This window comes from Camelus bactrianus, chromosome 11 (genome assembly GCF_048773025.1).
Source record: "Camelus bactrianus isolate YW-2024 breed Bactrian camel chromosome 11, ASM4877302v1, whole genome shotgun sequence".
Lineage (NCBI taxonomy): Eukaryota > Metazoa > Chordata > Mammalia > Artiodactyla > Camelidae > Camelus > Camelus bactrianus.
Window position 1 is genome coordinate 42,037,666 of NC_133549.1, and position 24,389 is coordinate 42,062,054.

Consider the following 24,389-nt stretch of genomic DNA (forward strand, 5'->3'; position numbering starts at 1 on the left):
AAGTAACCAAAGAGGTCCAACCTGTTTGTTACACACACCTGGAAACCGTAGCCCAGAGAGGTTATGTAACATGTCAGGGATAGGAGGGGAGGCAGGAATAGATCCCAGGTCTTTTGACTTGTAGTCTAAGTGCTTTATTCACTACGCCTGCTGCACTCTCAAGCTGTAGAAGCAGCTCCACCTGTGTCCCTAGAAATGGAAGCCAGGGCACATCCGGGGGAATTGGGATGCCGAGAGCTCATGTAAGCCTGTACAGCCCGAATGATTAGAGTCCCAGGAAAATCCCAGTGTACATTCTGGCATATTGAAGTTTAATTTATTTTTCTGTTTCAGCTAGGAAATGAATTTGACAGTACTGACCGATAGCCTAGGTTTAACCAGATTTTACCATCAAAATATTGAATCACACTTGGAAAGAATCCTTATTTTGGGAGACTGGGTTCACCCTTTTAAATAAATGTAACCAAAATTCTTAATGCTTAAGTTCATTCTATTCTGTATTATTCTTTATGTCCAAGACCATGTAGAATCACCCCACTTGGTTTGCTCTTCCTGAGCGCTAGATGGATGAAATGAATTGCCTGAGATTAAAGAAATGGCTTTCAACTTTCGATCCCTTTGCCCCATCTCCTAGCACTCTGCTTGGTAGCTCTCTATTCAGTATTCATTTTTGTAATTAAAGTTTGAACATGATTATAACACAAATCAACTGATTTTTTTGGTACACAGTTATAAAAGATACATAAAATGTTATGAGAGAAAATGGAAGGAATAAAAGTGAACTACCTAATAGAAGCTGAAATAAGTCTGGTTTTATAGGGTAGGATAGAAAAGTAGCCAGAGGGTCCTGTAAATGAGCAAAATTTGAAACATCGTAGTGTTATTATAAAAAATGGAATTACAATGCAGGAAATGGCCACACTCACATGGAAAAGTCATGTGATCCAGAACTAGCCTTGACTTTTAGTGGAAAGCACAGGCCGGAGACGCTAGTTTTGAATACGAAGCCTTCTAGTTTTGAATACGAAGCCTTCGAAGCCTTCGCTGTGTGGCGTCAGGCCAGTCACTTCATTGCTTTGTGCCCCTGCTTCCTCATTTGTAAAATGAGAGCAGTAATGCTTTCCCCCGGGAGACCTGGCGACTATAACCTCAGACGTGTGTTTAGGAAATAGTTTTGTTGAATGAGTGTAATCAAAATTTGCTTATTAAACAGGGACGATTTATTTCTGTTTATTATTTTGTGAAAATTATCTTTGCCCTCTTGATTATTTCACTTCTGCTGCCTAAAGATTCAGTAATACTAGTAACCTCGTAGTTTTAAGCACACCAACAGCACACCTCTGTAGGATCGGGTGAGTGTTTAGAAGTGGTGTTTCACTGGATCTGGTGTTAGTCTCGCTGTCCTGGCAGATGTAAGAAGTTGCAGACTCTTGTGCTCTGGGCACCTGACTCTTGTTTGCTCTTCTAAAGGGCTGGGTAGGAAGTGGGAAACGGGAAGCTTTGAGGTAGGTTTCCCCCTCCTCTGAGGTGGACACCCTCCCAGCAGGGATTGTGCTGGAGGCTACTTGCCAAGATAGGCAGGGCAGTGGCTGAGCAAAAGGCACAGGGGAAGTTTTTTCAGTTGCTGTTGAGATTTAGGACCTGCATGTAGTAAGTTCCTTCCTGAAGTCTGGTGATTAAGAAGAGTCGTTGTGAGTCCTGCAGAAAAGCCAGGGACCACAGAGCTGAAAGTCTAACCTCTAGCAGGATGAACTTTCTCCAAATGCGAGCTGTGTAGGTGCTGAAGGAGAAGCAGTGGTGGGGGCTGGGTGGGCCAGCTGGACTGATGTGGTCGCATGGAAAACCAGGATTTATGATCCTTCTACTTGGGCTGGGGGGAATATGAGCAGATTTATAAAGATCATTCCCTCTCAGAGTTTTCTAGACAGACTGCTAAGCAGGCAGGTTTTTTTTGTTTTCTTATTAGACCAGCAAATTGTTATTTCAACAGTGTCTTATTACCCATTTTCTTCAGCAGTTAAAAAAGATATTAGGCCAGAAATCTCAGATTATTAAAACGTGAGGAAAGAATTTGAAAGAGATTAACAGAGTGATTGAGAAAGGATTGTGAGTATTAGAATATTCTTGTTTTATAGCAGATGTTCTTTTTGCACTTTATTCTTCTTTGTCATATCAATAATTACGCATTCACCAGAGAAAAACTAGAAAATACAGTATGTTGAAAAGGGGAAAAAATCAGAATTTCTTTCACCTTCAAGACTTTTTCATTTTCAGATATATGCATTGAAAATATTTTTCCCTTTTCAACAAAACTGCAGTTCTTTCATAAACTATTTTGTAACCTTCCCTCCCTGAGACATTTAACAGTACACATTAGACAATGTTCCATATTATAAATATAAATATAAATCTGCATCTCAGTGGTTGTAATAGTGTTCTGTTATGGAGATAATTTGACAGGCCCCTTTTGGGAGAAGTTTTGTTTGTTTCTAAATTTGTTAATGCATTGATGAACATCCCTGTATTTACAGCTTTGTGTACTTGTCCAATTAGTTACATAGAATAAATTCCGGAAAGTAGGCTCATGAGTTAAAAGTTTCTGCCTTTTATTTTGTAAGAAATAGAGACAGTATTAAAAGTTTTTATTTACTGCACTTATCCCTTTGGGTGCCATGTTTCTCCAGGTGACCAGGAAGGAACTGAGGTTTCATGAAGGGGGTGCTCCACTTCCTTGAGTAAGGTGATCAGTGTTTTTAAGTCAGAGAGATACATCAAAGGATGTGGTGAAATAGGCTTTTCCCTTCAGTCACACATAATTTCTGCCATAAACTATTTACTGTGTGTGACACACTAGATTTGATTCTGTCTGAGGGATTATTTCCATTATACTGAGTAGGATTTTATAGCTGTAATGAAATGAACATATGTACACGTGCTTAAGTACATAATTGTTCAGTCTTAATAGTGGGTGAATGGTGTCTGTGCAGAGGTTAAGTTGTGCTTCAGAATTGTACTGTTTTATCATTAGCTACCAGGTGGCCACCAAAACCCACAGGTAGAATTCTGGGTCACAATTCCTGTGATTTGGCTGCCTGGAAAAAAGACTGGAGGCGGAATAGCTACTGCAGCCTCTGGAGCAGTGTGGGCGCAGATCTTCCACATACTAGGCCAGTTACTGAATTCCTCTTCATTCATCAGTAAGATGGGGACATAGTAAGATCATTATGAGCGTTAAATAAGCCAGTATTTGTAAAGTGCTAGGTACAATGCTTGACACACAGAGTAAGTGCCATATAAATATTTCTTAAAATTTGAAGTTAAAAGGTGCTCCATTGGATGGTGGAGGGAAGCAGCACCCTGGACGTCTCCATCCAGTGAAGCCTCACGAGTCAGTGGTACCATCTTCGCAGTGGCCCGCTCTTTACAAAAAGTTGTTTTCTCTTGGACTGCTTGAAGTTTCACCAACACGGATGTGTCTTAGCGTGACAGTTTGTCTTGAATTACTGGCAATATGTTAATAGATTCTTGTGAGATTAGAAAGTACTGATTCAGCTCAAGTCCCCGTTGATCTTTCTACCCCAAATCCCAGTCCCTCCCTGAGACAAACTCTCTGTTTAGTGTGTTCTCCTCCCAGACCTTTTTCTATGCACTTACACATTATATATGTGTATATGGAGATATGTAGAGAGTTTTGCATGTTTTCTCTCTTTCCTTTCCTTCCTCCTCCTCCTCCTCCCCCTCTCCTTTGCCCTTCCCTCCTCTCCCCTCTGTTACTTTTAAAGTGTAAATGTTTGTGAGCTGTGAGTAGGGCTGTGAATATTCTGTGCTGTTCTTGCTGTCCTGGGACCAGCCTGCTGAGGTCTGCATTCTGATGGCTTTAGGGTAAGGTACGTAGAGTAGGAGGTCCAGTTGGCAAAACCCCAGGGAAAGTGAGGGCTACACCTGACCAGGGAGGGGAACTGCGGAGCGAGAGGGCCGAGGGCAGGAAAGTAGACAATCGCTGCCCACTTTACAAGCTTTGCCTCCTATCATAAGAGTTGGATTGGCCTTCAGAATTCTTCCCTGAAAAGAGTCTCCCTAAAAACCAACATGTAGCAAGGGGTAGGAAGAGAGATAATACTCTTGGATTAAAAACTCTTGAAGTGAAATTGTGACTGTTTAGGGCCAGGAAAGGAAAGCTAATAGGGAAAAGGTGTTGGCCAGAGCAGCGCTGGGCCCACTCTTTGCATCTCAGTCCAGGAAGCAGAGAATTCCAGCTCCATCCTTTAGAACAGGCCCGTTGTGATAGCCTGGGGGACTCCGGACGATTCATATGTAAATATGGGAAAGCCTAGGGGAAAGGCCTACCCTATTCAAAGGATTTTAGGGGGTTGTGGAGCATTCCAGAGCTCTGGGAAGATTCTACTCTGCCTGCCGGCCCTGGCCCGCACAAACACTTGCACCAGAATTTTGGTGCTGCAGGTACCTCCCAGGGTTGCTGGAGCTCCCATGAAAACAGGTAAAACAGTCAGCTTCCTCACTGAAGTGCCGCTTGGGACCTGGCCAGGAGTTCAGAGATTTTCCCCAGCAAAGACGGAGCCAGCTTTCGAGACGAGGGAAAAGTGAGTGGCTTTTCTCTTTAACTCTGCTTTGAAGTGTGGTCGGTGGTGTTGTGAGAAGCTCCCGGTTAACTGAATCGCTCCCCAGGAATACTGAAGAACGAGCCTGGTGAGAGTGCACTAGCCTGAGGAGATGGAGGTCCTTCTTGAGAAGGATTGGAATTGGGACTTTGAAGGATGGGGGTGGGGAGGGGAACAAAAGGAAAAAACAACCCATCACTAATTGTTTTATCACAGTAAGTTTGTGCAGTCAGCCGCAGCTCCTTAACACCTCCAGGGCACCCTAGGAAGAAAGTGGGAGCTAGTCTGCCCGTTTTATTGTTAGGCTGGCACTGGGCCTCAGTTTCCTCTGTGTGCTTCCGCATCCCCAGATTTTATTGTTCTTACAGAAAGGTAGAATTTTTTAGCATCTGAACAGAGCATTTCTACCCAGTGCATTTTACCTTAACCCGGTGCCGGGGTCGTTTTCTGGCCCCTCATGGGAAAAGCCCTGACTTGTGTTAAGTTATTACCTTGTTTGATTCCTCAACAGTTCTGCAAAGCAGGTATTCTTACCCTCGTTTTACAGATAAGGACATTGAGGCCCAGAGGTGGACATGGGCTTTCCTGGGCTCTCCGCACTTTCATTTTTGTAATTAATAAATAATTTGTAATAACTAGTTCAAAGGCTCTAAGGGTGGGGGCTCCTTCTCCCACATTATTTCCCCCTTACAATATTTAGAATAATGGAAAAACAGTTTTTATATCTGGAGCCATTTCAAGCCAGATATTCCTAGTTTGACTTAATCTTTAAGTACTAATGTGTGTGTGCCCGAAGGTCACCTGCATCTTCAGATACACTTAGGATTCTGTTAAAACTACAGGTCCCTGAGTCCCACCCAGACTGCCTGAATCAGAGTCTCTGGGGTGGTACCCAGGAAACTGTGGTTTAGCAAAAATATCCCACAAGGGTTTTTCATTGAGCTAAACTGTTTTTAGTGGTGTTTTTTTAAAGGCTGTTCAAGAGTTTATAAACCCACCGGCAGTGGGGAAAAATGGCATGCTGATATTTTATAAGACTTGTTACCGTTTCTTTCTCTCTTTTAATGTAAATAAAAATCTGATTGAGTCTCTTGATACAGGTTGCTGGCTTCTGATTGATGACTGCTTGCTGGTATTTTATGCTTTTAGTGTTATAATTAATGGAACTTTGATTCTTGGGAGAGAATAGTTTCTAGGGAATTTTTAAGATTTGAAGCAGATAAGCCCCTGATCTTTTGTAGTTGAGATTCCAACACTAGGGAGGCAGACTGGTGCAGGATTAAGTGGATTTGAGTACAGGATTTGGATTTAAATATATTTAGATTCAAATGCCAGAACTGCCATTTACTCATTACATAACCTGGGACAAGTTGGTCAATCTCTAAAAGCCTAGGTTTTCTTATCTATTAAATGGGAATAATACTACTACTTCACAGCGTTGGTATGAATATTAAATGAGTTCAGGGACGCAATATTTGTAAAGTGCCTGGCATGTGGTAGGAATTCAACACGTGTTCTCCCTTTCTAGAGCTTTTTAGTCTTGTGTTATAAAAGTGAATTTCTTTTGTCGACTTGCTTATGAAGCCATGTTTCAGACTGAGATACGATAGCTCTGAAATTGCAAAGAAAATTTAAAACAAGGCTACTGAAAATTTGTGTACACTACAATTAGTCATAATTTAGCACTCTGATGAAACAAGAATTATGCTTGAAATTTTCATTCTTTCTAACAAAAAAAGTAGTTCAAGAAAGAAAATTTTCCTATTATGTCTTTTTAAAGTTTATTTTGAATAATATCAAATTTATGGAAAATTGCAATTGTACAAAGATCGTCCTTCATTCAGATTTGCCAGCAGTTAACATTTTGCCATGTTCTTATTTTCATTCTCTTCCACTCTCTCTCTACACACACACACACACACACACACACACACACACACACACACACACACACACACACACGGGGGTTTTTTCTTTGCTATTTGAGACTAGGTTGCATATATTGTGAATGCTTTCATACGTGACCACAATAGTTTTGCCATGTCAGGAAATTTTAAATTGGCTTAATCATGTATCTGTGGGCTATATTCCAATTTTGTCAATTTGTCCTATTAATGTCTTTTGTGGCAATATTTTTCCCCAGATCAGGATCCAGTTCAGAATCACACATTGCATTTATTGGACATCTTTGGTGATCTTTAATTGGGAACTGTTCCTCAGGCTTCCTTTGTCTTTCATGACATGACATTTTGAAGAATGCAAACCCCTAGGTTTGTCTGATGTTCCCTCAAGATTCATGTCAGATTATGCATTTTGACTGGGATACTACATGAGGGATACTGTGTTGTTTCTAGACATGACATTTGGATGCACATGATGTCTGTTTGTCCCCTTTTGATGGTGTTAATTTTTGATTACTAGGCCATGGTATTATTCATTTCTCCACTATATTTTCATTTTTGTAATTAATAAATAATTTGTAATAACTAGTTCAAAACTATGCTGATATTTTGGTCATCATACAAAACCCCACCACCAACACCAGAATCATCCACTGATGGTTTTGATGGTTGCAAAATATTGATTTTTAAATTTTGTTGCTTCTTCTATATTTGTTAGCTGACATTCTACTGTAAGAGCTTTCTCTTCTGCCCCTGTTTACTTATGTACTTATGTATTACCGATATGAGCACACGGATTCTTATTTTAGTCAGTGGATTGCAATCCATTGCTGTGCATATTTATTTTGATCTTCGAATTGTACAGATTTGGCCAGTGGGAGCCCCTTCAAGTTGAATCTGTGCCCCTTTGACACGGACCCTCATTTTGTTCAGCATTTCCTTACTTTCTGCCATGAGACAGCTTGGGCTCATCTATACCTTTTCCTGCCATGGAAGGAGCCATTTCTCCAAAGAACTCTAGTTCCTTTTAGTGGAGAACAGTTTTTAGAAACCAGAGTCTGGGTTGCACTTTTTAAACATTGAAATTCCTAAATTCTTAGAGAAAGGGGTTGGGAGACTAAGATCTGCTGTGAAAGCCTCATTTTCTGTAAATAGTTTGAACATTTGTGTTTTTGCTTCATAGATCTGGGTAAAAATATTCCTGTTATCATACGCAGACTGGCTAGTATGTTTACTTACCAAATTTGTCATTTTTTTAAAGTGGATCTTAAGGAATTTGAAATAGCAGAGATTGCTTCACTGTTGAAATGTTAGTATTTAGTATTCATTTTAAATGAACAAACACCATCTCATCTTTGTAAACATGCCTCTCATCATGTGTTTCTAAGTAGCAATCAGGTAATTGTAAAAGCTAATGATAAAATACATATTTGTTTTCATTTTTAGATTATGTGGTATGGTTCTGTAGAGATTTTTTTAATTGAAAATACTATTAGAGAACTTCATGTTTATATAGTATGTTTGTATCTTCCAGGACATTTGAAATGACAAAACCTGTTTGTAAGTCTTCTTTACTGTTTTGATAGGGAAAGTCTGAGCAATTTTTACATATTTTGTTGCATGCTAATGTTAATCCATCATCACAGTAACTGGAATAAGGTGGGCCTTATAGTCACCCAGATCTCAGACAGGCAATTCCTACCTAATTCTTACCTTCCCCTTAGTTGGCACTATGGTGTTCTCCATAATATTGTTTTTAATGTACTGTGTCAGTGGTTTTAACTTCCAGCTTGATATTCCTGCTGCTAAGATCATGAAATGAGTTTTATATCTAATTAAATGTGATTCTTTGTAAGAACAACACCTCTTTTCACTTCTTTCCCGAGGAGGTTGTGGACACTGATTTGACCTCATAAAATGGGCCGGCTACTTGTTTTTAGGACAAATTCTAGAAATGATATCGCACAGATGGGAGAAGTTCTCTGCAGGGTTGGTCTTCTAAGGTCTTCATCTGTTGATGATTAAAACTGACTTGGGGATTAGATTTCCTGACAGTTGACAATTGTGAGACCTTTGGTTCTCAAAGAATGTGTTCTTTTTGAACTGTTGCAGAGTCCTGCTTTTACACCAGAACTGCTGACCAGTCTCTTTTCCCTCTAGAAATGACGCTCCTCTCCTCCCAGTCTGCATCACCGGTGGCCCCTTCTGGGCCTGTGTCCACTGAAAACCCAGAGCAGAGGATACTGGAGAAGAGAGCCAAGGTGATAGAGGAACTTCTTCAGACAGAAAGAGACTACATTCGGGATCTGGAAATGTGTATTGAGCGGATCATGGTACCCCTGCAGCAGGCACAGGTGGGAACTATGAGAGAAAGTTAGCTTTGCCTTGAATGTGGTCTCCAAGCCTGAAGCATTAGGATATGGGAGCTTGCACCATAAAGATTTCTTGGGTTTGAAATAAAGGCTTTTGCCTGCTACTGCTGCTGCTCTTAACTCAGGGACCCCAATATACATGTCATGAACTTGAGCCTTCAGCATCTTGTCACTTACCAAGTCCACTATTAACTTAAGTTACTGCAGTAACTCCTAGGACATTTCCTGTTTCTGTGGCTCCTGAAAACAGTTCCAGTGAGTCTAGGATTGTCACTCTACTGGAAAGGCTGTGTAATAATGTAATGAAGTCCGAGGGTGATGGGTTACCTGGCTCTAGTACCAGGTAGTACCTGGCTTATTCCACAAACCCTTACTAATGTGTGTATGCTAGGCACTCTTAAATGCTGGAGACTGGGGATAAAAGGTTAACAGTATCCCAGGGATTTACAGTCCTTATTGCTTGTTACTTGACCACCTGGGCTTGGCCTGGGTGTGTACGCCTGGAGTGCTCCTCTCTCCCAAGAACTCCTCAAGGGAGTGAGTGGTGACATCAGATTTTGGGTACTGGGTGGAATTTGTTACCCAGGACAATTATAGACCAGATTGGTTCACAATCACTTTACTAAGATAGAGGAGGGGAGAGGAGAGCAGAGTAGTTGGACCAAGAACAAAGGGTGACACTAAAGATGGTGTTAGATGTTCCCATTCTGGAAACTTCATGAGAGTGAGTGAAATGACCTTGAGCAATTTCTGTGTCATCCTTGAAGACATGTTCCTAATGTGAAAGATATGCCATTAATTTAATTTCCATGCATCTTTATGTTTTGTTTTCCTTTCTCAGATACCAAACATTGATTTTGAGGGGCTTTTTGGAAATATGCAGATGGTGATTAAGGTCTCAAAGCAATTACTAGCCGATCTGGAATTCAGCGATGCTGTAGGTATGAGCCCCTGCCATTGTTCAGAAGCAACTTTTTGTTTGTTTCTTTGGTTTTTTTTGTTTGCTTTTTACTTCATTTGTAGGAGGCAGGGGGAGAAGGGCCTGGCTGGTACTGAGTAGTTTTTCTAGGAAAATGAAGTTTTAGTTACTTAGTTCAAAGGTTATTTGGCCCCCTTCTTCTCTTTTTATCAGCAGCCTGCTTTGAGGTGATAGAGAATGCTTGGAATAGAAATATTTATGTCACATGGTATGATGTTTTTCAGACTGACAGTTGCAGCCCATTAGTGGGTTGCAAGATCAATTTAGCACCCAGTATATTTTTCCAATAAAATGAAATAGAAGGTATCAGAATGTACTGTAAATAATAAGTACAGTTTTTCCAGACTTTTTCAATTCTGTGTATACGTACTTATTCACATGGGTCATTGTCAAAAATGTCTGAAAAACAACGATCTTTTTCTTATAAACAATGGAATTGTGTTAGTTATCTATTGATGTTTAACCAGTTATACTAAAATTTAATGCCTTAAAACAAGAAATGTATGATGTCACAGTTTCTGCCGGTCAGGAATCTGGGAGTGGCTGAGCCTCACCTGGGTGATTCTGGCTCACAGTCTCTCATGAGGTTGGAGTTAAAGAGTCAGGCTGTTTTCTGAGGCTCAAGAATCTGCTTCCAAAAGCTCACTCAGCTCATCAGCCCTCAGTCCCTTGTCATATGAGCCTCTCCACCATCCTCGTGACGTGGCAGCTGGCTTTCCCCAGAGTGAATGATCCAAGAGGGAGCGAGAGCTCAAGATAAGAGGGAACCAGTATCTTCTATAACCTGGTCTTGGATATGACCCACCATCACTTTTGCCATATTCTGATGGTCATACAGAACAGCTCTGGTACCTTGTGGGAGGGGACATCCTGTCCCTTTGCTATTGTACTAGAATAGCCACAAGATGCTGCACAGTTCTAACCATCCCACTGCACACATGGCAACATCCAGCAGAAGGAAAAAGTGACCCCATGTTGTTTAAGAATAAGCAGACCTTTTCCAGAGCTCCCTCACCAGAATTCTCTTTCTCATTGGCCAGACCTGGATCACATGCATATGCCTACATAGATCACTGGAAAGGGGAGTGGGCTTATGTTGTTGACTTAGACTAGGCAGTGTTGCCTGGCTCACCTAGGAGAGAAGTGGACATAAAAAGTCAGGACTCTGCCCTCCTGCAGGAAGCAGGCTCTGGGGTGTGAAGTGATAGTGCAACTTTGTTAATGTTTCTTTCTTGAGTGTTTATTATACACCACATGCCCTTTCAAGATATGTCAAGCTTGATTGCACTTGTTCCCTACAACCACTTTATGAGGCTTAATATAATTAATCTTACTTTACAGATGAGGAAACAGACTTAGAGGGGAAAGTAGTTTGCCCAGGCTCACATGGCTGGTGCTTGACAGGACTGACATCCAAACTCAGGTCTTCTGTCGTCCCTGCTCACGCTGTTAACTTCTGTACAGAACAGCCTTATGTCTAGTACTGTATGGAATGGCAAGAGAAACTGAAGCCTGGGATCCTGCTCTCAGTCTAACTGGAGAGGTCAGAGGTTAGAAGTCAGTAGTCAGGGAGGTTGAGGAAGGAGAAGCACTCATTGACTGGAGGAAGCCATGGTGATCCCATTTTAATAGGATGATAAAGCATAAAAGCCAATTTTTAAGATTTCATAAGACATTTGAAATAAGTATCTGTAGATCATTTATTTGAATTATGAAAGAAAAGAGAGAAATTGGTTGATACCTGAAAGAGATTATTTATTTATCAAACAATTAATCATTTTTTCCAGTGTATTTTATTACCTGTATATTATGACAACAGTAAAAGAGGAAATGAAAACAAAATATTCGTAGGAGATTATGGATCAACTTTTTATTTTTTCTTCTCCCTTTCCCCTTCATGTCCCAAGACAAATGAGAACTTAGGTAGCCGCCTGAGATGTGCTGAAGGCACATGGGGGATGGTGGAGGGGAGGGCCTGGGAGCTGAAGGTCTCAGGGCCTAGGAGGAGGGTTAGATTCACTAGGAGGGACGACACGCAGTGGCTGTGATGTGTGTGAGGTAGACCTGAGATTGTATGAGAGCAGCATGGCAGGGGACTCCAGTCTTAGTTGACCAGAAAGGCAGGTTGTGCATTCAGTGGGAAATTAATAAAGGACAAGGCTTGAACATCTGATAAGAGAAGGTTCTGAGAAGGCAGGGGAAGGCAGATGAAAGCTTTGTTGAGCCACTAGCAAAGGGCAGATTGACATGAATTACATAAGCAATTTTAAATTTTGGTTAAGTTTATTTTAATATATTTTAAATGTAACTTATTTTTAATACATTCACATGGCACAAATCTGAAGGGTACAAAGAACTATTTAACGAGAACTCTTCTGTGTGTCCCCTACCATCCAGCTATTCTCAACCAGAAGCAACTAATGATACTAGTTTTCCTGTAGCTCCTTCCAGAGATAGTTTATCATATAACAGCAATTACATATATATTTTCTCTACCCCAGTCCCCCATCCCCATGTTTTAAAATTATGTAAATGGTAGCATACTCTTCACACTGTTCTGCACCATGCCTTTCCCCCCTTCTCAAAAGTGTCCCTTTTGAGCAGTCTTTATGACCCAGGAATAGAAATGGACAAAATGTACAGTGAGGGGAATAACTTGGCAAAAATTTAAGATAATCCAGGGTGCTGGAGAAAGCATCACTGAATTAGTTTAATGGTCCTGATTGGAGAAGGATTCCAGTACAGCCAGGACAGGGTCTGGTGGGGAAGGAGGGAATGGTGGGTGTTCAGGGCATGTTCAGGAGGTTGAGATGAGAGAGAAGTATCAGGAGACTCTGGGTATGTAGTAATGTATAAGGGACTGGCTTTTAAATTACTTTAAACATGTCCCACAGGAAAATATATCTTATATATTTAAATATGTATTACAGGACAAATATATATTACACAGAAAATATATTCTTTTCTATTTCATGTCCTCAAAAAAGTACTGATCATACCCATGAAGTAGATTCCACGACCCATTCATGGGTTGTGGCCCAAGTTTGAAAGACCCTAGTAATTAAGGTGTAGCTTTGCTAGTTTGTAGCTGATGTAGAAGAGTGATGATCAGGGAAGCTGACAACCCGTGAGCGGAGGACCGTGCAGCATCGCCGGCGTGAGAGTGAAGGCCTGGGAGTGCTGGCTGCCAGGGAGACTGCAGCACGAGTGTGGTGTGTAGGGCCACAGACAGGTCTCTCACAGAAAGTACATTTAATTTAAGTAGAAAGTGCTCTGCAGGAGAATAGGGAATTCCATAGGGCACAACACAGGGAACAGAGCTGACCTTGTAGAGAAAGGGATAGGGTTCAAGTAGGGAGAGGTTATGCCCAGAGCAGCTGGGAGAGAGTAACAGGGGAAGCAGTAAATAGGATCCCATTCTGAGGAAGGAGCCCAAGGATGAGAGGACAGTATTTTGGAGGGAGTAGTACAAGCTGATGAAGAAAGGCCCAGGTGCACTGAGAGAGGGAAGACGGGCAAGAGGAAGGGGGTTTTAGCAAGTCGGAGAATCACATATTCAAGCAGCTCCTCTAAGTGAAATTCTCCTGGGGAAGTTTGTTTAGGAACCCTTCCTATGCCCAACTGGCCATAGACCAGGGGTCTGTGGGTAGATTTCGAGGAGACCACAATTTATTTCTAACTGAAGTTTAGCATTGGATTAAGGTATGAATATAGGAAACGAACCACACAGTATTAGCAGAACCTGTGACTGCCATCAGCTGAAGTCACATGCTCATATCACATTAGGTTCTTACAGGTTATCTCAAAATTTCGGTAGCAACCAGAAACAACCTGTTACCAGTTTCTTATGTCACTCATTATACTTGGAAATTATTGTGGTCATTAGATTTATTGCTACATTTTGTTGTTCAGTGCTTTATAAAGAAGAACGTGAGTTGTTACATCACAGATTTGGGGGATTTTATATTATAGATATTTTAATATAATAAACTTCATTTATAGTCATGTATTTCCCTTATGCACAAAGGAAAGGTTGGAGGCCGCTGCTGTAGAAGGATCTCATCATCCCTGTGGAGACTTTCCCGGGGCTTAGGGAGTTGAGGGGTCCTTACAGGTTCTGATCCCATACCTGTACGGAGACTACTTGTGAACGCCTTACTCTGCCTGACTGAAAAGGGGCTGGAGGCTGTTTCAGGGACCAGCTGTGTATGTGTGTGTGCACGTGAGCACACACGTGTATGCATCCTGAAAAGTAACTACGTGGATGACATAGTTCTCTTAAATTTTGCTCTAAGTAGAATTTTAAGCTATTACATGGAAATTTCTTATTAATTTGATAGATAGTCTTACTCATTTCTTGTGATAGGATTATTATCTGGTATTAAAGTTTGGCTATATACCTCGCATTTAGGATACTGAAAAGAAAGTTACTAAAAACACTGTTTGTGTATGTTTCAAAGGACCTGTGTTTCTTGATCACCGGGATGAGCTCGAAGGAACATACAGGGTTTACTGCCAGAATCATGATGAGGCCATCTCCCTGCTGGAAATCTATGAGAAGGATGAAAAGATCCAGAGGCATCTTCAAGACTCCTTGGCAGATCTTAAGTAGGAGTTTTGAACACTTCCATCATACCTCTTTAGTTCTGCCTTTTGGAAGTCATTCCCATGTATATGTGTAGACTTCTTATATGACATCTGTGGATCTGGCTTACTTTAAACAGAAGTCATATGTTATGATAGGTCCTGTTATGTAACTCGCCCTTTTCCCCATTACAGAACATGGAAATCTTAAGTAGCGTCCTGCTAGTAGTTTTATCCATACACTTGTATCCATACATATAAAGTATTAAGTTAGCATTTCCAGGTAAGAAGCTTCCAGGAAGATAGTTTGGTCCAAATAACAAGAGCAGAGGTAAGAAGACCAAATTCAGTTATTCTCGATCATCAGGTGAGATTCTCCTGGTCTTAGGGAGGCAGGTTATAAGGATATAATATATGTCTAAGTAAGTCAAAGCGAAGTTAGGGGCTTATTAACTTTTAAAAATAAACTAGATGTGCCACCACAGATGTTCATAATTCCCCTTTTATCCCGTGTGGCTTTTGTCTGCCCAGCTAATAGGCATTAGTTGGACTAATATGTTCTGAGAAGAATGTGAAAATCAGCATCAGCGTTCTCGCTAATCAGCTGTCTCTCTTCCTTTCACGCTCACTGCCTGTAGGAGCCTGTACAACGAATGGTGAGTTCCCTTGCCACTCCATGCAGAATCTGGTCTCCTCACTTTCTCCCTTTACAGGCAGAAATCTAGACGTCGACCTACCTTGCTGTATTTTCTTCCCTAGCACTTAGCACCAAATGACATTTCATATAATATTTGCTTATTGCCTATCTCCTTCCACCAGGGCAGGGCCTTTTTTGGGTCACTGCTAAGTCCCCAGCAGTGCCAGGGGTCTGTGGGTAGACACTGCCTGGTATTTATTGAATACCCAGTAAATATGAATGAATGAAGTTGGCAAGTAGGGTGAAAGAATAGAGCTGTATTTAGGAATAACAAGTACTACCTGTAGGCCCTGTATCACTGATGGTTGACTAAGGTCCCTGTGTTTGCTTCTCTTACAGGGGATGCACCAATTACATTAACCTGGGCTCCTTCCTCATCAAACCAGTGCAGAGAGTGATGCGCTACCCACTGCTGCTGATGGAGCTGCTGAATTCCACTCCTGAATCCCACCCAGATAAAGTGCCTCTCACCAGTGCAGTGCTTGCAGTCAAGGAAATCAACGTTAACATCAATGAATACAAGCGTCGAAAGGACCTGGGTAAGAGAAGCATGCTTTCTGAGGAGGAGGTGTTAAGCCCTGGAGAATGTTCTCCTGCCCAAAAAAAGTAATTACTTCACCAGAGATGGACAAGGCAGATGGTGGGTAAGAGGGCTGTGATGAAGAAATGGTAATAGAACTTGGGGGAAATGTGATATGAAAGAAACAAAGGAGATAGTAATAAAAGCACCACCATGAATATTGGAAATCAGGCATCTGTGATAAAGCTTATAGCAATAAGAGTCTTTCCTGAGAGATACGGAGACCGATTAGAGAACTGCTCATCAGGAGAGTTCCTTCAAGTGTGGGTGATTGTCTTCTGGAAGAAGACCCCAATTTGCCCACGTCTCTGGTCCCATCAGTCCTGCCTCTCTGGTCTGAGCCTCTCCTCAACTCTCCAACACAGTCAGTGGCCACACTACCCACTCCTTTACAATGTAGAACGAACTGAACCATTTCATTTTTTTCATCAAACCTCTTGTTGAGGTTTTGATTTGGAACTCTCAGGGATATAGCATAATGACCATGCTACATTGACTTATTCATATCCTCAAAGAACATATAATAAGTGTAAACTACATAAACCTGTCTCTCCACTTTTCTTCGCACTTCACCTAAAATTGTTTTCTCTGCCTCCTACTTCAGCGTGTCGCGCATGTTTATATGTACTGTTGACTGTGGCTATTAAAGCTGTCCGGCCATCTAGCCATCTAGCCCTCTGCCTTGGTTCATGTTTCCTCTTGTAATGCCGTCTTCATCTTCCACAACAGTAAAGTGTGCCTTTTTGCTGCCACCCAGCCTTCCCTTGCTACCCTTCTACTGTTTTCTCCAGGCTTTTCTGCAGACTGTGCCTAATATATGACACAGAAATTAATCAGATAACTCCTGTTATCATTTCACTGTGTGAGGTGATTGGATATAAATATCTCATTGTATATGAGACAATTTAAGATGATCTTATAAGGCATGTACTGTTAATTTCTACGTTTTTTTGGAGAGGAAAATGAGGCTCCGAGAAGTTAAGTGACCTAAGGCCACACCTTGATGAAATGGTAGGCTTATGCATTGAACTCAGGTTTCCTTGACTCAAAGTCTTAGGCTCTTTTCCTTACAGCTCTGCAATATTCCTTCCTTCCTTGTCTCTAACCTCCTCCAGTCTGCACAGTCTCTGCTGTTCTTTGGGTATCCAGTTTGTCTATAAATGATGATTTGGATTAATACTTTGTCTACCAGTTACAAGCTCATTAAAAATAAGCAGTAGGTCTAGTTGGACTGTTAGTCTCATTTGTAGTCTGACCATGCTCTGAAGAGGGCTTTCCTGACTCATCAATCTGACTCATTCCCCAGTCCTCAAGTACCGAAAGGGTGATGAAGATAGCCTCATGGAGAAAATTTCCAAACTGAACATCCACTCCATCATCAAGAAATCCAACCGGGTTAGCAGTCACCTGAAGCACCTCACTGGCTTTGCCCCACAGGTGAGGTTCCTGGGCTAAAAGGCTCAGCACGTCTTTGGCTGCTTTTCAGGGATCCATGGCTCGGCCTGCGTGGTGCGAATCGGCGAGATTCCCTCTTAGTACCTCCTCTGGGGCTGGCTAGCTGGTGGATGCACAGTGGCCCTGAAGCTACTGTTTGTTTAAATCCCCCCCCAACCCTCCATCTGTGCCTCGGTGACCTGCTTCCAGTGTGTACAAAGGCAAGTCAAGAGGCCAAATCAGACCCTGTATAATAGTCATTGTGGCTTTAGACACTCATAAGGAGCTTATCGTCAGTTTGAGGAGACAGACTTAAAACCGTAGACACGTTAAGCAAGGAGGGATTTAAGCGATCACCTAGCTCAACACCATATGTTACACATGAGGAAATGTAGTCTAAGGTTTGAGTGATTTGAACAGTTCATTGACAGGGCTAGGAGTAGATGCAAAGTCTCCAGACTTCGTTCACTAAACCACGTGTATGTAATACAATCAGTGCGAAATACCAGCTAGAAAGGAATCAGTGGCTCAGCTTTGCAGGTTGTTCTCTACAGCAGTAGTACTTCAGAAAGCAGTAGCCCTGTGGGAGATTTAATCCGAGCCTTAAAGGAGGGGGCAGGTTTGGCATAGGGAGCAGGGAGGGCCGGCAAGGCGGCAGCACCAGCGAGGGCGCCGTGAACGGCTAGAGAGCAGCCTGCCCTGAGCAGAGGGTTTCTGTGAGGAGCAGGGGAGCCCAGGTGGAGCCCGGAGGGCCTGTGTGTGCATTTTGGAGATCTGTCAAAGCCGCTGGAGGTGTTTAAACCCAATTCGGTATGGTTCAGGGAAACAGCAACGGCTTAACATTTAAACAAAAGATTTTTTTTTTTAAGAAAGATGCTTTTGCCAGTAGATTGAGGGAGAGTCCAGATTTGCTAACAGCACTTGATTATTTTGAACAGATAAAAGATGAAGTATTTGAAGAAACAGAGAAGAACTTTCGAATGCAAGAAAGACTGATCAAATCCTTTATCCGAGACCTATCTCTCTACCTCCAGCATATCCGGGTGAGTGAAGACATCACTCTTGTTAGAATCGTATTTGATATAATTCTGTCTGTTCTCCTGTTCATTCAGCATATTGATTAAAGAATGTGGAATTAAAGGGGAGGGTATAGCTCAGTGGATAACACATGCTTAGCATGCACAAGGTCATGGGTTCAATCCCCAGTACCTCCATTAAATTAAAAAATAAAAATAATAATAATTAATTAATAAGCCTAATTACCTCCCCCCCAAAAACAACAACAACAAAGAATGTGGAATTAAGCACTTGTCACAGTTCATTTTGTCACAGTCATTTTGAAGATCAAATAATAAGAGAATGGTTCCTAGGGCAGTGTGCTTCCTAATAATAATATTCATTTTCAGCTTACTTAGTTGCTGTACGTAAGGCCTACCTAAAGCTGTGAGAACCACAAATAGGTCTGGAGAGCCAGAAGAACTGAGGAGATCAGCCGGGCCCAGGTTTTAATGCCTCGGGCAGTGTTTCCTTCATGAAGTCAAAACCAGGACTAGAATCCTTCCTCTTCATATCTGTAATTTCTCTGCTGATTTACTAGGATAGTGTTTATATAATTATATACTAAACCTGTCCCTCCCACATTAAACTCTCATCCTACGAAACAAGTAATTTTTTAAAAAAGATACTTTGCTTTTTTAAAAAAAACCATTTCTTCTTATTTTTACACTCTTTTTTTTTTTTTTTTTACATGTTCTTATTACATATATCCCTCCAGTTTGTTGACTTTTGAATTTGGTTAAAATGTTTTCTCTGTGTAGAGAAGTTTTATTTTTGTGTAGTCTAATTAAACTTTTCTTTTATGACTTCTTAGTTCTGTGTCATACTTTAAAAGGTCTTTCTCATTCCAAGATAATTTTAAAAATCTCCGTGTTTCAGGACTTTTATCATTTAATTTTTTTGAATTGACGTCATCAGTCTAGCTGGGAATGTGCATTAGTATATAACGTTTGAAGTAGGGATCCAGCTTTCTGTTTTTCATCCATTTATCCAATTCTTATCGTTTATTGAGTAATCCCCACTGATTTGAAGTGCTTCCTGCATTTCTTTTAAGTAGCAGACTCTCTCCCTTCATGTTTTAAATATGTGATTAGGTAACAATTAGGGCTTACAAGGTTTTTCAGGAGTATGTTGGCTTAAAGTGAGAGATTTGACAACTACCAAATATGGTTCCCTTGCCTTAGGACAATTGCTCTAATTTTGATATTTCCCCCTGGCTATTTTCCCCCTGTGTTTTCTAAATGTGTAGCAAGTATACACTTGAGCACTCAACTCTTGAAAGGTTTTTCTCCATAGCGATGGGTGACAGTTCTTGGACAGGTCAGTTTGTTCTGACTGTTAACTGCTATCTAGGATGAATGATGAAGGCTAGAAAGTTCCATCTCATCTTGTGTTTGTTTGTAATGGCTGCAGGAATCAGCATGTGTGAAGGTGGTGGCTGCTGTGAGCATGTGGGACGTATGCATGGAGAGGGGTCACAGAGACTTGGAGCAATTCGAGAGGGTGCATCGCTACATCAGTGACCAGCTCTTCACAAATTTTGTAAGTGACTCTTTCTTCAACCCAATTTTCATGGGTTGGTCCTCTTCCTGGGGTTCCAGCATTCAGCCTGTGGAAAAGTTAATTCCATGGGGATGAGTTTCCATGGACCAGGAGTCCCAGTACCCTCTAGCTGTGTTTGTATCCAGATTTTATATTCAGAACATGATCTTCAGTCAGCTGAAAGGATGGGTAGGACCTGTATATATGCAAATGGATTTTTTATAACTTGTGATCAGCCTAGTTTCAGTGGACAAAGGAAAAGTAGGAAATTTAATCTGGCATCACTATTGATAGCTGATCAAGAGAAAACAACTAAAGGAGTAATAACTTAAAAAGGAATATTTAGGGATAGTTATGAGGTTAACAAGTAGATCTTTGAGATGGCACACGCTACTTTATAAAGAAAGTACCAGAGGCCAGATTGCTTAGGGAATTCTAAGTGGGTGTATATGGGATTGTTGGATCCCAAATGAAATGTGTGGGGTTGGGTAGTCTTTTGGAGATCTCTGGATGACTTGAGGTGGAAGAAAACATGCTCACTTGGGGACCTTCCAGGTGTTCTCACAGTAGCATGTTATTAAAGTAATCCACTAAGTACCCATTTATGTTCTTTATGTGTCAGTACCGTGCCCCCACTGTCTATCCCTCTAGAAAGAATTAGAGAAAAGTCCTTTGAAAAGTGAAAACAGATTATTATAAAGTAGTTATGATTAGAAGAGGTATGATGGGTATGTGAAAGTTTCTGTGCCCCAGATTTATGTGACAAATCTTAAGTTAAATTCAAGGTACATATAGACATGTACACATAAGAAGTGATACCAGACAGACCATTGCGTCTGGGTTGTAGTGCGAACATCATGTTAATATATATAGTTCAGCATTTGTTAGCAACTGTGGAACTAGGCTGGGACTAGCGTATTTTGCACCCTCTTTGGTGTGTGCAAGCAGTTGGTGAAGAGTTATGAACGGAGAAGTGTTGTGGAATATGTAGGTACATGTGCTGTCCGATAAGCAGAACTCTGTCGGATCTGCATGGGTTTAGCTTGTGCGGTAGAAGCAGGCAGGTGGTACAGGACATAAAATACGCCTGAAGAGTATTTTGGGAATAACAAATAGGGCCACTGAGTACTGGGCCTCTCTTGTCCCTGCAGAAGGAGAGGACGGAGCGGCTGGTCATCTCTCCCCTGAATCAGCTACTGAGCATGTTCACAGGGCCCCACAAGCTGGTGCAGAAACGCTTTGACAAGCTGCTGGATTTCTACAACTGCACGGAACGGGCAGAAAAGTTGAAGGACAAGAAGACGCTGGAGGAGCTGCAGTCGGCCCGGAACAACTACGAGGCCCTGAACGCCCAGCTGCTGGACGAGCTGCCCAAGTTCCAGCAGTACGCGCAGGGCCTGTTCAGCAACTGCGTCCACGGCTACGCCCAGGCCCACAGCGACTTCGTGCGCCAGGCTCTGGAGCAGCTGAAGCCGCTGCTTTCGGTGAGGCCCTCCCTCCCTGTGGAGAAGTCGTCTCTGAAGTTCTCCCAGAGTTTTCCTGGGAGTGCATAGCAAGGTTGTCGGAGACAGCTTCAAACTAGGTAGATTAACTGTGTCATCAGGTCCAGGCCATCAGGAATCAAAATTCCTGATCCCTCAGTGGTGCCCGTAACCTGTGGCCTTAAATGGCTCTCTCTACCCCGACGTTGCCGGCAGCTTGGCCTGCGGGCCCTGGGCCACAGAGTTGGCAGCTCACACTGAGCAATCCGCAGCTGGTCGCGAGCTTCTGGTTGGCTCTAAGGAGACTGTCATTCCTGGGATCTTTCATGCGTGTTCCCTTCTTTCCTCTCTGCTCTCCCGGTACGTGGACTCCAGTTACTCAAAGTGGCCGGCAGGGAGGGGAACCTGATCGCCATCTTCCATGAGGAGCACAGCAGGGTCCTGCAGCAGCTCCAGGTTTTCACCTTCTTCCCAGAGTCTCTTCCCTCGACCAGGAGGCCGTTCGAGAGGAAAACTGTGGACCGCCAGTCTGCCCGAAAGCCGTTCCTGGGCCTGGTGAGTGGAATTGGAGACGCCCGGCCGGCCTGGTGGTTAATGTGAGCTTCTGCTTTAGACCGGCTGGGCTCAGAGCCCACTGCTGACACTCTGTGTCCTTGAGCCAGTGCCTTGGTGTCCTCGTCTCTAAGACACAGATAATAGTCATACCTACATCACAGAGTTGCTACAAGATTTAAATGAGCTAAAATATGTAAAGCACTTAGATGTTACCTGGCACATGGCAGCCACTATTCAAGTAAGCTGTTGTCATTGTTGTTATTCATATTGATGGACTCAGCTCTGTCTCTACAGATTAGCAATTTAATAGAAGTTTAAATATTTTATAATAAACAAAGAATAAAGGTTATTGAGTTCTTGTTTACCATAGGCTCAGTCATTCATTCCTTCACTCACTGTTACTGGGCATCACCAGTGTGCCCACTGATTTGACTTCAAAATGCCCTCTGAAAAGCCTTCTTGGATCTTCAGCTACACAGTAAAAGGAGTAAGAAAGCATTGATATTAATACTTTGACCAGTTAAGTAAGGGAACTGGTTTAAGGGGATGTTAGTTCTGCCAGGCTCCCTAGTTTTGATCGTGTTTTAGAAGAGGTGATTACCTGATACACTGCCAGACAGTTAATGGCCAACTGCCTTTTTACCTGGAGTTATTCTCTTTTTTAACTCAATTCTTCCATATTCAGAAAAATAGGATAAGAAACACCAGATTATATGGGGTCATAATCTGAAAGACTGCTGTTTTGTCTTTGCTTGCAACATTTGTGCCTCATACAATCTCATAGACATTAATTTACATTATCTTAAAGGGGGATCCAATTTTTTATTACTTTTGCTTTTTCTTATAAATATTATTTCTTTTTTATAGATGGGAAGTCAAGATAGGGAAAGTCTTGGTTATTTTAATTTTTTAGGTGGTACTTTAATCATGTTTTTCACTCACAGAATAACAGGTGTAAAACTAAGGGTGTGTTAAATCTTCTTACTAGCTACAAAGGCACCAAAACCTAAGAGATGACTCTTACCGAGGTCTAATTCAGGCACAAAAACATCTGATGAGGGTAGGAAGTGGCTGGCCATCACTGCCTCCACTTCTGAGAGCCTGGCGGTGTGTGGGATTGTATATGGTTGTTGGAATAACGGCTGGGAAGGGGTTTTGTTGATGGTATTTCTTGTATTGCCTTTTAGCCAAGTTATATGCTCCAGACAGAGGAACTCCGGGCGTCCCTCCTGGCAAAGTATCCCCCTGAAAAACTCTTTCAAGCAGAGCGGAACTTCAACGCTGCTCAGGACCTGGATGTCTCCCTTCTGGAAGGCGACTTGGTGGGCGTGATCAAGAAAAAGGACCCCATGGGCAGTCAGAACCGCTGGCTGATTGACAACGGAGGTAAGCACAGTGGATGACAGATCTGTAAATGAGGAGAGAGGGACTTGGGCTGTCCTGAATCCTGTCTGGGCCAGAAAAAAATGTGAGCATCTTCGATTAAAAGAGAAAGTAACCTTAACAATTCTCTCCATCTCTAGAGAGTGCACTGCCCAGTCATTGCTGAGATAAAATCAGTCTTTGATTTTGTTTTCGTTTTTTAGAAATTCCAGAGGAGACTCCCTTACTTACCTTGAAAGATCTTGCCTTGTTTTACAGCATTACAGGCAGTGAATCCTGCCTGATGGGTCCTGTCTTGATCCAAATCTGAGTGAACCACAGAATAAGCCGCCCTCTTCTAAGTTCTGTAGATGTGTTTTGTGAGTGTGTGAATTTAAAACCTGTAAGAAAGCATTGCTTGCTTGTTGAGTTTTCCCCCCTAACAAACAGTTTTGCCTCATGACTATTTAGGGAATGACTTTAACAACTCACAGATTTTTTTTTTGGTGGGAGTTGGGGTGGGGAAGTGGTACAGAATTTAAAGAAAAGTACAAAGAATAATACTGATCCATAATCGTTTTTCCACAATTCCAGAGTCCAAAATACTCTGAGAACTGAAAAGTCTTTTTTTCAGAACTCAAAACCTGCCCAGATCTGAATTCATTTGGCGACAAAACCTGAACAAAGTGACGTGAGGCTGTTTATGATTATTGCTTATCCCCTTTGGTGTGAATAGTCATGTTTTGCTACAGAAACATTAATGGTTTGACTGCAAGGTATTGACCCAGACCCTCTGGGGATATCATGAAATACGTAATATATTTGATTTCCTTTCCAAATCCAAAAACACGTTCCAAACACATCTGGCCCCAAGTGTTTTAGATAAGGATCATGCCTTTGTAATGAACGTCTGTGTTCATACCACCAGAACTTAAAATTTTAACATTTCTCAATTTCTCTAAAAACATTTTGTGGATTTTCTTTCTCCTTCCCCAAACCCCCATTCTGCCTACCCCAAAATAGTAGAAGTGGGAAAGGAAGGATGAAGGATGGGGTCCCCAGGGTGACGGCAGGTGAGAGCACTGGTGGGGCCCAGACAGTGAGCACGTAGTGGAGATCCAGGCTGGCGGAGCGCCCTATCTCGGGGTTCCGTCTCCTCAGTCCTGGTGAGTAAAGTGGTAGCAGGAAGCCCACAGCATCAGGATCAGCTCTCGGACCCTCCAGCTC

General features: G+C 42.0%; 1 protein-coding gene across 3 annotated transcripts in view; it reads left to right on the forward strand.

The window, feature by feature from the left end:
• DNMBP (dynamin binding protein) overlaps nt 1–24,389 on the forward strand; it is a 92,681-nt gene that overhangs the window by 63,910 nt on the left and 4,382 nt on the right. For all 3 annotated transcript variants that reach the window (XM_074373780.1, XM_074373779.1, XM_045507554.2), the window contains 11 exons: nt 8,681–8,874; nt 9,734–9,833; nt 14,332–14,479; nt 15,094–15,111; nt 15,492–15,691; nt 17,039–17,169; nt 18,105–18,209; nt 19,636–19,764; nt 20,916–21,248; nt 21,621–21,800; nt 22,988–23,186. In XM_074373780.1, coding sequence (XP_074229881.1) covers nt 8,681–8,874; nt 9,734–9,833; nt 14,332–14,479; nt 15,094–15,111; nt 15,492–15,691; nt 17,039–17,169; nt 18,105–18,209; nt 19,636–19,764; nt 20,916–21,248; nt 21,621–21,800; nt 22,988–23,186 — 1,737 coding nt within the window. The remainder of the gene's footprint in view (nt 1–8,680; nt 8,875–9,733; nt 9,834–14,331; nt 14,480–15,093; nt 15,112–15,491; nt 15,692–17,038; nt 17,170–18,104; nt 18,210–19,635; nt 19,765–20,915; nt 21,249–21,620; nt 21,801–22,987; nt 23,187–24,389) is intronic.